The sequence below is a fragment of the Mobula birostris genome, chromosome 1 (assembly GCF_030028105.1).
Source record: "Mobula birostris isolate sMobBir1 chromosome 1, sMobBir1.hap1, whole genome shotgun sequence".
Lineage (NCBI taxonomy): Eukaryota > Metazoa > Chordata > Chondrichthyes > Myliobatiformes > Myliobatidae > Mobula > Mobula birostris.
This window is the reverse complement of record NC_092370.1, coordinates 199,931,858-199,944,256: the sequence shown is the minus strand read 5'-3', so window position 1 is coordinate 199,944,256 and position 12,399 is coordinate 199,931,858. Positions and strand designations below refer to the sequence as shown.

The window sequence follows — 12,399 nt, the reverse complement described above, 5'->3', positions numbered from 1 at the left end:
CTGCATGCCCACTTTCAATGACTGGTGTATAATGACACCCAGGTCTCGTTGCACCTCCCCTTTTCCTAATCGGCCACGATTCATATAATAATCTGTTTTCCTGTTTTTGTCACCAAAGTGGATAACCTCACATTTATCCACATTAAATTGCATCTGCCATGAATTTGCCCACTCACCTAACCTATCCAAGTCACCCTGCATCCTCTTAGCATCCTCCTCCTTAGCATCCTCCTCACAGCTAACACTGCCGCCCAGCTTCGTGTCATCCGCAAACTTGGAGATGCTGCATTTAATTCCCTCGTCTAAGTCATTATTATATATTGTAAACAACTGGGGTCCCAGCACTGAGCCTTGCGGTACCCCACTAGTCACCACCTGCCGTTCTGAAAAGGTCCCGTTTATTGCTGCTCTTTGCTTCGTCTGCCAACCAATTCTCTATCCACATTAATACCTTACCCCCAATACCGTGTGCTTTAAGTTTGCACACTAATCTCCTGTGTGGAACCTTGTCAAAAGCCTTTTGAAAATCCAAATATACCACATCCACCGGTTCTCCCCTATCCATTCTACTAGTTACATCCTCAAAAAATTCTTTGAGATTCGTCAGACATGACTTTCCTTTCACAAATCCATGCTGACTTTGTCCGATGATTTCACCGCTTTCCAAATGTGCTGTTATCACATCTTTGATAACTGACTCTAGCATTTTCCCCACCACCGATGTCAGGCTAACAGATCTATAATTCCTCGGTTTCTCTCTCCCTCCCTTTTTAAAAGCGGGGTTACATTAGCCACCCTCCAATCCTCAGGAACTAGTCCAGAATCTAAAGAGTTCTGAAAAATTATCACCAATGCATCCACTATTTCTTGGGCTACTTCCTTAAGCACTCTGGGATGCAGACCATCTGGCCCTGGGGATTTACCTGCCTTTAATCCCTTCAATTTACCTAACACCACTCCTCTACTAACATGCATTTCCCTTGGTTCCTCCATCTCACTAGACCCTCAGTCCCCTAATATTTCCAGAAGATTATTTCTGTCCTCCTTAGTGAAGACAGAACCAAAGTAGTTATTCAACTGGTCTGCCATGTCCTTGTTCCCCATGATCAATTCACCTGTTTCTGACTACAAGGGACCTACATTTGTCTTAACCAATCTTTTTTCTTTGCACATATCTATAAAAGCTTTTACAGTCAGTTTTTATGTTCCCTGCCAGTCTTCTCTCATAATCTTTTCTCCCTTTCCTAATTAAGCCCTTTGTCCTCCTCTGCTGGACTCTGAATTTCTCCCAGTCCTCAGATGTGTCACTTTTTCTGGCTAATTTGTACGTTTCTTCTTTGGAATTGATACTATCCCTAATTTCCCTTGTCAGCCATGGGTGCACTACCTTCCCTGGTTTATTCTTTTGCCAAACTGGGATGAACAATTGTTATAGTTCATTCATGCGATCTTTAAATGCTTGCCATTGCACATCCACTGTCAACCCTTTAAGTATCATTTGCCAGTCTATCTTAGCTATTTCACGTCTCATACCTTCAAAGTTACCCTTCTTTAAGTTCAGAACCCTTGTTTCTGAATTAACTATGTCACTCTCCATCTTAATGAAGAATTCCACCATATTATGGTCACTCTTACCCAAGGGGCCTCCCATGACAAGATTGCTAATTAACCCTTCCTCATTGCTCAATACCCAGTCTAGAATGGCCTGCTGTCTAGTTGGTTCAGAAAACCATCCCGCATACATTCCAAGAAATCCTCTTCCTCAGCACCCTTACCAATTTGGTTCACCCAATCTATATATAGATTGAAGTCACCCATTATAACTGTTGTACCTTTATTTATTTCTAATTTCCTGTTTAATGCCATCCCCAACCTCACTACTACTGTTAGGTGGCCTGTACACAACTCACACCAGCGTTTTCTGCCCCTTAGTGTTATGCAGCTCTACCCATATCGATTCCACATCCTCCCGGCTAATGTCCTTCCTTTCTATTGCATTAATCTTCTCTCTAACCAGCAATGCTACCCCACCTCTTTTTCTTTCATGTCTATCCCTCCTGAATATTCAATATCCCTGAATGTTGAGCTCCCATCCTTGGTCACCCTGGAGCCATGTCTCTGTGATCCCAACTATATCATATTCACTAATAACTATGTGTACTTTCAATTCACCCACCTTGTTACGAATGCTCCTTGCATTGACACACAAAGCCTTCAGGCTTGCTTTTACAACACTCTTAGCCCTTATACAATTATGTTGAAAAGTGGCCCTTTTTGATTTCTGCCCTGGGTTTGCCTGCCTGCCACTTTTACATTTTACCTTACTACTTTTTGCTTCTACCCTCATTTTACACCCCTCTGTCTCTCTGCACTTGTTTCCATCCCCCTGTCACATTAGTTTAAATCCTCCTGAACAACAGTAGCAAATGCTCCCCCTAGGAAATTGGTTCCAGTCCAGCCAGGTGCAGACCGTCCTGTTCGTACCGGTCCCACCTCCTCCAGAACTGGTTCCAATGCCCCAGAAATTTGAATCCCTCCCCCTTGCACCATTTTTCAAGTCACGTATTCATCTGATATATCCTCCTATTTCTACTCTGACTAGCACATGGCACTGGTAGTAATCCAGAGATAACTGCAGTAAAAGTAATGCAATTATGTTTATTTAATATCCTCATGGGAATAGCCTCACAAAAGGAACAACCAATATTGTAAAACTACAGCCGGTTAGAATTAGAATCAGGCTAGAGAAATACTCTGCAAATTTAAAATTTTAATATTTGGCTTGTCTCACTTCTATTTGCATGAAGTCGTTCCTCAGGATCCAATCCAGAGACACCATCTTCTTCTGCATCGTTCTGTACACCTTCCTCATTTCTTCCTCCTGTATTCTGAATGCAACTTTGAGCTGAAGGTTGCATGTGGGGTGAATTATATCCAGTAACTGGTCTACTGTAACTATATAAAGAAGACAGTGTCAATAACTAGCAGAATTTACTCCACTAAGTACCTCAAGGTTTAACTTAAAGAAGATCACTTTTCTATACCAAGCAATTCAGTGCCAAGGTACAAAAACATGCAGAGGCTGGTTGCTACTTATTTATTTCAATGTGATTAGGTGAAATCAATTACTCTTTAGAATTTAATGGGCAACTGTGTGCAATGCCATTTACTGTATTTCAAAATATCCTAACTGCTCATTTTTTCTTCCAAGCTATGAATGATATTCTAAAGTTATATGGGGACTCAGCTTATGCTTCACAAATAAACTTAATTCAAACCATTTATACTTCACTCCAGCATTTTCCCTACATGTTGAAAACATTTGTAAATGTATACACATCACAGGCATCCATTAGTCCGGTGAGACCATGGATTTGCACCTTGGAAGGTTTCCAGGGCACAGGCCTGGGCAAGGTTGTATGGAAGACCGACAGTTGCCCATGCTGCAAGTCTCCCCTTTCCATGCCACCAATGTTGTCCAAGGGAAGGGCACTAGGGCCGATACAGCTTGGCACTGGTTTCATCGCTGAGCAATGTGTGGTTAAGTGCCTTGCTCAAGGACATAACACGCTGCCTTAGCTAAGGCTTGGACTAGCGACCTTCAGATCACTAGACCGACGCCTTAACCACTTGGCCACGTGCCAACTATACACATCAGAGTAATACAGTACAAGCTAAATTAGGAGTAGAACCACTAGAAAGAAATGGTGTAACAGGAGGAATTTTTAATTCATGATGTGCAGCACTAGATGAAATATTTCAAAAATTTCAGACGTTAACTACATTCTGCTGAGCCATTAACAGTATTTGGTGATTTTGGCTTGGTCATTTTATTTACATTTTATCCTATAATATACTCTCCAGCTTTATAATGTATGTGGAATAGTGTGTCCTTGAGATGTCAATTTTAACACTGCAAAGAATTTGTTACTGCGTTAAGATCTTTTTCCTTAGACCATGATTTTGTGGGAATATACTGCAATTACAATATAACACAAGTACCAATACCCAGTATTTAATTCCGTATCCTCCTCCTGTACCGCAGTCAGTGTTGCAGCTTTCTCCTGCGCCAGATCACTGAGGCGCTGTGCAAGCGTTAGACGTTTTGAACGTGAAGCATATTTGATAGCCAGACTTAAGACATTCTGGGTCATAAACTCCGAAAGCTCTTCACAACGAAATTCACGATCAACCTTGCAAGATAACTAAATGATAAACAAAATATTAATGCTTTACTTACTTGTCAGATTAGTTCTCATTTTAAAATTGTTTACTTTTAAAAAATACAAATTGCAAGAAGGAACATTAAACAGTTATCACCTTTGTCCTGTAGTTGAAACATCAGTGCTCAAATCAATCTTCAGTGATAAGGAATCTGCATGCATGGATGATGCAAATTTTTCTTTTGTATCATCCATGAAGAATTTCCAATGCATTCAGAGTCAGTATTTCTGCTTCTCAACAATATTTAATCAAAACTTCAAGTAAAATAAAGGAAAAATAATAACTCAGACTATTTGGGCACAGGCTTCTTAACATGCAACTGCATGATTTTAAAGGAACTGAGTTTCAGCCCAGAGGTCTGATGACACAATATCCAGAAGTCTATTGTGCAACTGTCACATGGGTCTCCAATGCACAATACTACAATAAAGTGGCAAGATTAGTTCTATAGTACATCGTCTCATTCACTGCAATCTTAGAAGATTCATGTTTCAGTTTACAGGGGACCCAATATACTTATAAAACTACTTTTTGTTGCAAATTCTAGTAAAGATACGAGGTGGAATTAATCACCCTCACATTAAAAATATTTGCATTTTACCTTACAAATATTGCACTTGAGCCAGATCAATCCAAATTCCAATCGCTACTTGTTAAAACTTTAAGAAGATGAGGAGTTAAAGTAGCTCCAAATCGAATGTATATAAAACTATTCAGTTGTACATTAAAAATAAGATTCCAGCCACAATTTATCATACAAAGATTCTTTTGTTGCAGAATATTAGAAGAGTTCCATTTTCACAAACAGCCATGAGATAATACTTATATTTGCAGAAACAGCTGTGGAAGATTATATACATTATACTCACAGCAAACATTTTCATAAGCAGTTCCTGCTGTTCTTTCACTGCTTGGTTTTCCACAGCTAGATCGAATTCATAGTTATTTGCTTCCAAATAGTCAAAATGGTTATGAAATAAAACAGATCGCCAGTACTGCTCCTGCAAAAAGAGAAAAATTGAAATTATCTATTACGTGCTACTCACAAAATTTGAATACAGGGACTTGATATACTGAATATCTGCAGATTGAGCCAACTAATATCGAAAAAGCAAAAATCTCCCCAGGGCTTATATGAAATCCATCTATACTAATTATCTTCAAGATTAACCTCTGCTTACAGATCCAAATCCTACAGAATCATTAGTTGCTTAAAGCTGCATTATGGCTCCATCTGGCACTGGGCATCACAACAATCACAGTGGCAAGAATTGGCTATTTAAACAGTGGGTCAATTCACTTACAGGTGACATACATGTAGATCTGTAGCAGTGACATTCACCTTTCTTGGAAGATGAAGTAGTAGAGTGGATCAGTCACTGATTATGGAACCTAGCTGAATTTAATTTCTGTTGATTTCTTTGATCAGAAATGGCATCACCCAAATAATTACCCAATACTCAACCCTCCCAAACATCAGAGTATGTCTCAGTTTTTTCAAAATCTAATAGGCAACTGGGGATGCACAACAACGTAGTGGTTAGCACAACACCTTATAGTACCAGCAACCTAGGTTTAATTTCCACCAATGTCTGTATAATGTTTGTATGTTCTCTGCACGACTGCGTGGATTTCCTCTGGGTGCTCCAGTTTCCTCCCACAGTCCAAAGACTTACCAGCTGGTAGGTTAATTGGGCATTGTAAATTGTCCCGTGATTATGCTAGGGTTAAATTGGGGAGGGGGCTGCTGGGTGGCACAGCTCGAAGGGCCAGAAGGACATATTCCGCACTGTATCCCAATAAATAAATAAATCTATTAAACTTGTTGGAAGTTTTGATCCTAGCTACATTCTCAGAATCAAAGCCTATCTTCCCAAAATATACTTTGAAAAAAACATGACAGAATATTATACACACATACCTACATCATCTGCTAAACTTGAGAATGCAAACTTAGAAAAATGGTTAACATAAATTTCACTGATTTAAAAAAAATATTTCAACAATTAACTACATAAACTAGAGGCACAGAAGCAGGCTGTTCAGCCTACCACATCCATGCCAACCAAGAATCAAGCTAAACTAACCCCGTTTAACAGCACTTAGTCCAGAGCTTTCTATAACATTACAGTTCAAGTGCCTGTCTAGATACTTTATTAGTATAGAAACATAGAAAACCTACAGCACAATACAGGCCCTTTGGCCCACAAAGCTGTGCCACACATGTTCCTACCTTAAAACTACTTCAGCCTTAACCATAGCCCTCTATTTTTCTGAGCTCCATGTAGCCATCCAAGAGTCTCTTAAAAGACCCTATTGTTTCCGCCTCCACTACCGCCGCCGGCAGCCCATTCCACACACTTACCAGTCTCTGCGTAAAAAAACTTACCCCTGACGCCTCCTCTGTTCCTACTTCCAAGCACCTTAAAACTATGCCCTCTCATGCTAGCCATTTCAGCCCTGGGGAAAAGCCTCTGACTATCCACACGATCAATGCCTACCATCTCTTCAGACATTGTGTCCGAGGTCACAAGTGAAAAAAAATCTCTCTTTAATCTTTTATTCACTTTAAATCATGTACTTTTCCTTTAAATGCCTTTGTTAGAACATGGAACAGTGCAGACCCTTCCAATACCATCTGCTCCTATCTCTCTTCAAGACTGTGGTTAAGGTCAGGGAGTTGTGGTCACTGTCTCTGAAATGCTCAGCCATCAAGATACCTGACACCTGACCAGATTCATTAACTAGTAGCAGATCCAATATGGCCTCTCCTTTAGTTAGGCTGTCTAAGCATAGTGTCAGGAATCCTTCCTGGACACACTTATGATATGCCATCTCATCTGAACTTTCTGCACTAGAGGTTCCAATCACTCTTAGGGAAGTTGAAGTCACCTATGACACCCTGTTATTTTTCCATTCAACTTTAAGAAGATGAGGAGTTAAAGTAGCTCCAAATCGAATGTATATAAAACTATTCAGTTGTACATTAAAAATAAGATTCCAGCCACAATTTATCATACAAAGATCTGCTCCTCAGTGCCTCTGTTGCTATTGGGGACAGGGGGTCTATAGAATATTCCCAATAGTGTGATACCTCCCTTCATGTTTTGTGAAATCTGCCTACTGACCTGCTCCTCAGTGTTTCTGTTGTTATTGGAGTGGGGTGGGGTCTATAGAATACTCCCGATAGTGTGATACCTCTCTTCATGTTTCTGATTTCCACCCACACTGACTCAGTAACTGATCCCTCCATGACATCCTCCCTTTCTGCAGCTGTGATACTATCCCTGATCAGCAATACCACTTTCCCCAACTCCTTCACCTCCCTCCCTGTCCCTTTTAAAACATCTAAACCCCGGGAACATCCAGCAGCCATTTCTGTCCTTGTGGCAGCAAAGTCTCTGTAATGGCTACAAAGTCGTGGTTCAATGTACTCATCCATGCTATGCATTCAACCTTGTTCCTGATACTTCTTGCATTAACAGATACATTTCAACCCATCCAACTTACTGCAGGTATGCTCTATCCACTGCCTAATGTTCCTCACAATCGCTCTACACATTATATCTCCCTTTAAACCAACAGCTCCCTTATCTGACCTGTCACTCTGGTTCAACCCCCATCAACCTAGTTTACACCAACCCCAACAGCTCTAGCAAACCTGCCTGCAAGGACAATGGTTTCCCTTGAGCTCAGGTATAACCTGACCATTGTGTACAGGTCATACCTTTCCCAGAAGATGTCCCATTGATCCACAAATCTGCAACCCTTCCCCCTCCACACCAATTCTTCAACCACACATCTGCCATATCATCTTATTCTTACCCTCACTGGTATGTGGCACAGGCAGCAATCTAGAGATTACTGCCCTTGAGGTCCTGGTTTCTAGCTTCCTACCTACTCCCTGTATTTGCTCTTTAGGATCTCACCCATTTTCCTAACTATGTAAGTTGTACCAACATGCACCATGAGTTCTGGCTGCTCATCCTCCCCTTAGGAGTGCTGTGGACTTGATCTAATATGGCCTAACTTGGTACCTGGGAGGCAACATATCATCAGGGAGTCCCTTTCATGTCCACCTGTCTATTGAATCTCCTATCACCACAGCTCTCCTCTGATCCCCCATTCCCTTCTGATCCACAGAGATAGACACAGTGCCAGAGACCTGGTCGCTGTGTCTTTCCCCCGGTAGGTCACCCCTCCCACTCCCCCCACCCCACTATATCCAAAGTGGTTTACTTGGTAGTGCCACAGGGGTGACACTGCACTATCTGCATTTTCCCTTCTCCTGACAGTCACCCAGCTACCTGCCGCCTGCAACTTAGACGTAACTGCCTCTGTAGCTCCTATCATCCAGTTTCATCTCCAGTTCCCTAACACAGTCTGTAAGTAGCTGCAGTCAGATGCACTTCTCACAGGTGTAGTCATCAGGGACACTGGAGGTCTCCTAGACTTCCCACATTGTACAAGGAACACACCACTGCCCTGGGATCCATTCTCTTTCTATAACTAAGCCAATTTTGTATCCAATTTGGCAGCTCCGCTTGGATCCCAGAGAAGCATTCTGGACAGGTCTTCCACATGGGATCTTGTTCAAAAACTTTGCTGAAGTCCATGTAGGCTACATCAACCGCACTGCCCTCATCGGTAGATTTTGTTACTTCTTCATTTGTCATACAAAATCTCCGACAAACAAGGCTGTGCTGATTATTCCTCATCAATCCCTGAGTTTCCAAGTATAAATTAATCCTATCACTCAGAATGTTAATTTTCCATTAACATCCCTACAACTGACAGTAAACTCACCGGCTTATAATAACCACATTTGAATCAATCCAAAAGAGAAAGCAACCACATTGAAATTCAGTTTGAAAATACACTGGTGGCATCCTTTATGATTTCTTATGCAATTTATAGTGAGTTAATTTGCCTTTCTTTTGATTTATCTTAAGTTGCAATAAAGAACAAACTAAATTTTGCGAACATTAAGTACTCAAGTAAAACTTATGTTATGTTTAAAAAAAATGAATTTAGGACATAGGACCAATATAAAAGAACATACCTCCATTTGTCCTTTTTCTGAAGTAGTCTGACAATAGGGAAGTTTCAGTGGTAGGACTGTTACAGTGGGACGAGGAAGTGTTGGTGGAAACTTTGCTCCTTTGCATGGAATGCATCTGTTGATAATGATATGTTTTAGTTCCAAGAATGTGATTATATTTAATCATAATTATTAGTTTTAAATTACAAATGCCATTTGCTTGCTATATAATGCAAGTATTAGTAATGCAGGTGTTAGGTAAAACCAGGTAAAGGGAGAAGTAGGTGGGTGTTATATGGGTGGGTGAATGCTATAGTAGATCAGTAGAGCTGCTAGGACTTGATGTTTCAATCCCTGTGGTAAGTTGGCACCCTTGATGTTGGCAGTGGGCTTGAAGTGGTGACAAGAAGGGAGGGTAGGTACGTCATCGGGGTCATCAGGTAGGCACTCTCCTTCTTTGACGTTTCATTGATAAGCCCACGACGTCTCCAGAGGGCTCAACTGTGCTACCTGGTGTCCCAGATACACCCCCTTCAGTTCCATACCCTCCTGTCTTCATCTTGCAGCCCAGTTGTTGTCTTTCCTTTTAATCCAAATCCAATTGCTGCTTTCTTCTGCTGCATTTGACAAGGACTTGATTGCTTGTTGGAGGGAGAGACCCCTCACCCCCATCTTCTTCAATAGACTGGTGGTAGATGTAGAAACGAATCCCCTGCATCCCACTTCTACAGGGAAAATCTCGGTCTTCCAGCCATTCTGGGCAGCTTCAGTTGCCAGTTCAGAGTACTTGGCCTTTTTCTTCTCATAAGCTTCTTTGACACCATCTTCCCATGGTACTGTCAATTCCACAACATATGCCAGCTTGGCTGTTGTAGACCACAGGACCATGTCTTGCCGGTGTGCTGTATCCACAATGTCTGGGAGAAACACGAGCTTTTTTTCTCAAGCCCACGTCCATTTTCCAATCCTGAGCAACCTGCAGAATGCTTACATCTTTTGATGTTATATGGTGCTCTGGAGGTTGGCCTGCTGGTACAAATCGTGTAATGTGGACATTTCCTGCCGATGTTTGTGGGAGAGCATTTGTGGTGATTCGCCTCTGTTTCAAGATTGATGCCAGCTGTCTGAGAACTTGGTTATGCTGCCAAGTGTACCGCCCCTGGGTGAGGCTATTACAATTGCTATATAAATCTTCCTGGTAATCTGAACTTTTTTAAAACTGCGTTGTTCAGGTTGCCTTACTTGAAACATGCTCATCAGTAAAAAAAAAAGACACTGCCACTGAGAAATTCATCATCCCAACCACTGGATTCCACTAGGAAGTTAAGACACCATCTCACCCTCTGGCAGAAATAGGACAGTGCAAACTAGAAGTCAATATCCTCACAGATTATTGTAGACTCACTGGAATTGGTTTTAAGAAGCACAGCATGGAAAAGACTCTTCCAGCCAAACGAGCTACACCGCCCAGCCATCCACCTATTTTACCCTAGCCTAATAACCCGTATGCCTTTGACTGTGGGAGGAAACCGGAGCACCCGGAGGAAACCCACACGTCCACGGGAAGTACAAACAAACTTTCTTGAAGAAGACGCTGGAATTGAACTCTGAGCTGAAACAACAACTGCTCCGCTACCATGGCACTCATACTTGACTATTTTTCAAAACAAATAGTACTTTTAGAGTAATTAATTACTACAGCACATAAACAGGCCTTTTGGCCTATCTAATCCGTGCCGAACTGTTATTCTGCCTAGTCCTATCGCCCCGCACGAGGACCATGCCCCTTCATACCCCTCTCATCCACGTACTTATCCAAACTTATCTTAGATCTTGTAATCAAACTTGCATCCATCACTTCCACTGGCAGCTTGTTCAACACTCACACCACCCTCTGAGTGAAGTTTGCCTTTAGGTTTCCCTTAAAGATTTCACCTTTCACCCTTTACCCTTAACATACAACCTTTAGTTCTAATCTCAACCTATCTTAGTGGAACAAGTCTACTTGCATTTACCCTATCTATACCCCTCATAATTGTGGTACACCTCTATAAAATCTCCCATAATTTTCCTATGATCCAGGCAAAAATGTCCTAGCCTATTCAACCTTTTGATAGCTCAGCTGCTTAAATCTCAGCAACATCCTTGCAAATTTTCTTTGTGCTCTTTCCTGTAGGTAGGTGACCAGAACTGCACCCAATACAACCAACTTGGCCTCACCAATATCTTATACAACTTCAACATAACATCTGAACTCCTATATCCTGATTTATAAAGGCCAATGTGCAAAAAAGCTATATTTATGACTCTATCTAGCTGTGACATCACTTTCAAGGAATTATGGATCTGTATACCCCTTGTTTGACTGCATTCCTCAGTACCCTACCGTTCACTGTGCAGACTAGCTTGTCCTACCAAAGTGCATTAAATTTTATCTATTTTTCAGTCCATCTGGAAAAATTGTTCACCATGCCCCCCGTCTTGGTGTCATCCACAAAATTGCTGATCCAGGGTGCTACGTTATCATCTGAAACACTAATATAGAGGATAAATTGATTTCTGCAGCACACCACCAGTCACAGGCCTCCAGAGAGGCAACCATCTATTACGACCCTGTGGCTTATCGTCCTTGATTACGCTTTGCGTCAAGCTACCAAAGATCATGAGAAGCTTGGTTTTACTATAAAACCAGGGCGAACCAAAAGGGTCAGACCAGTTACACTCACAGATCTCGATTTTGCAGACGACATAGTCCTCCTCTCTGACCAGATGGAGGAAGCACAGCAGCTCATGACAAAAATGGAAATTGAGTGCAATAAAGTTGGACTTCACCTAAATGCTAAAAAGACAGCGTACATGGCATTTAACTGTGATGCAGGTACTCTCAAGACCGTAGAGAATGATACCATTAAGAAAGTCTTTGAATACAAGTACCTCGGGTCAAGAATGATGAGTTCGGAGATGGACATAAAGATACGGAAGGTGCTGGCGTGGAGGGCTATGAACCCTGAAGGAAATCTGGAAGTCAAACCTGACCAGAGGGCTTAAAAAGAGGATTTTCATAGCAGTCATAAAGTCCATTCTCACGTACAGATGCGAGACGTGGACACTCACCAAGACTATGTGAAAGTCTC

The 12,399-nt window shown here is 41.6% G+C and overlaps 1 protein-coding gene across 5 annotated transcripts in view; it reads right to left on the bottom strand.

The window, feature by feature from the left end:
- Positions 1 to 12,399, bottom strand: part of wdhd1 (WD repeat and HMG-box DNA binding protein 1) — an 88,801-nt gene that overhangs the window by 21,447 nt on the left and 54,955 nt on the right. For all 5 annotated transcript variants that reach the window (XM_072268521.1, XM_072268538.1, XM_072268547.1 and 2 more), the window contains 4 exons: positions 9,287 to 9,401; positions 5,094 to 5,225; positions 4,009 to 4,205; positions 2,792 to 2,955 (listed from right to left, as the gene is read on the bottom strand). In XM_072268521.1, the coding sequence (XP_072124622.1) occupies positions 2,792 to 2,955; positions 4,009 to 4,205; positions 5,094 to 5,225; positions 9,287 to 9,401 (608 nt within the window). The remainder of the gene's footprint in view (positions 1 to 2,791; positions 2,956 to 4,008; positions 4,206 to 5,093; positions 5,226 to 9,286; positions 9,402 to 12,399) is intronic.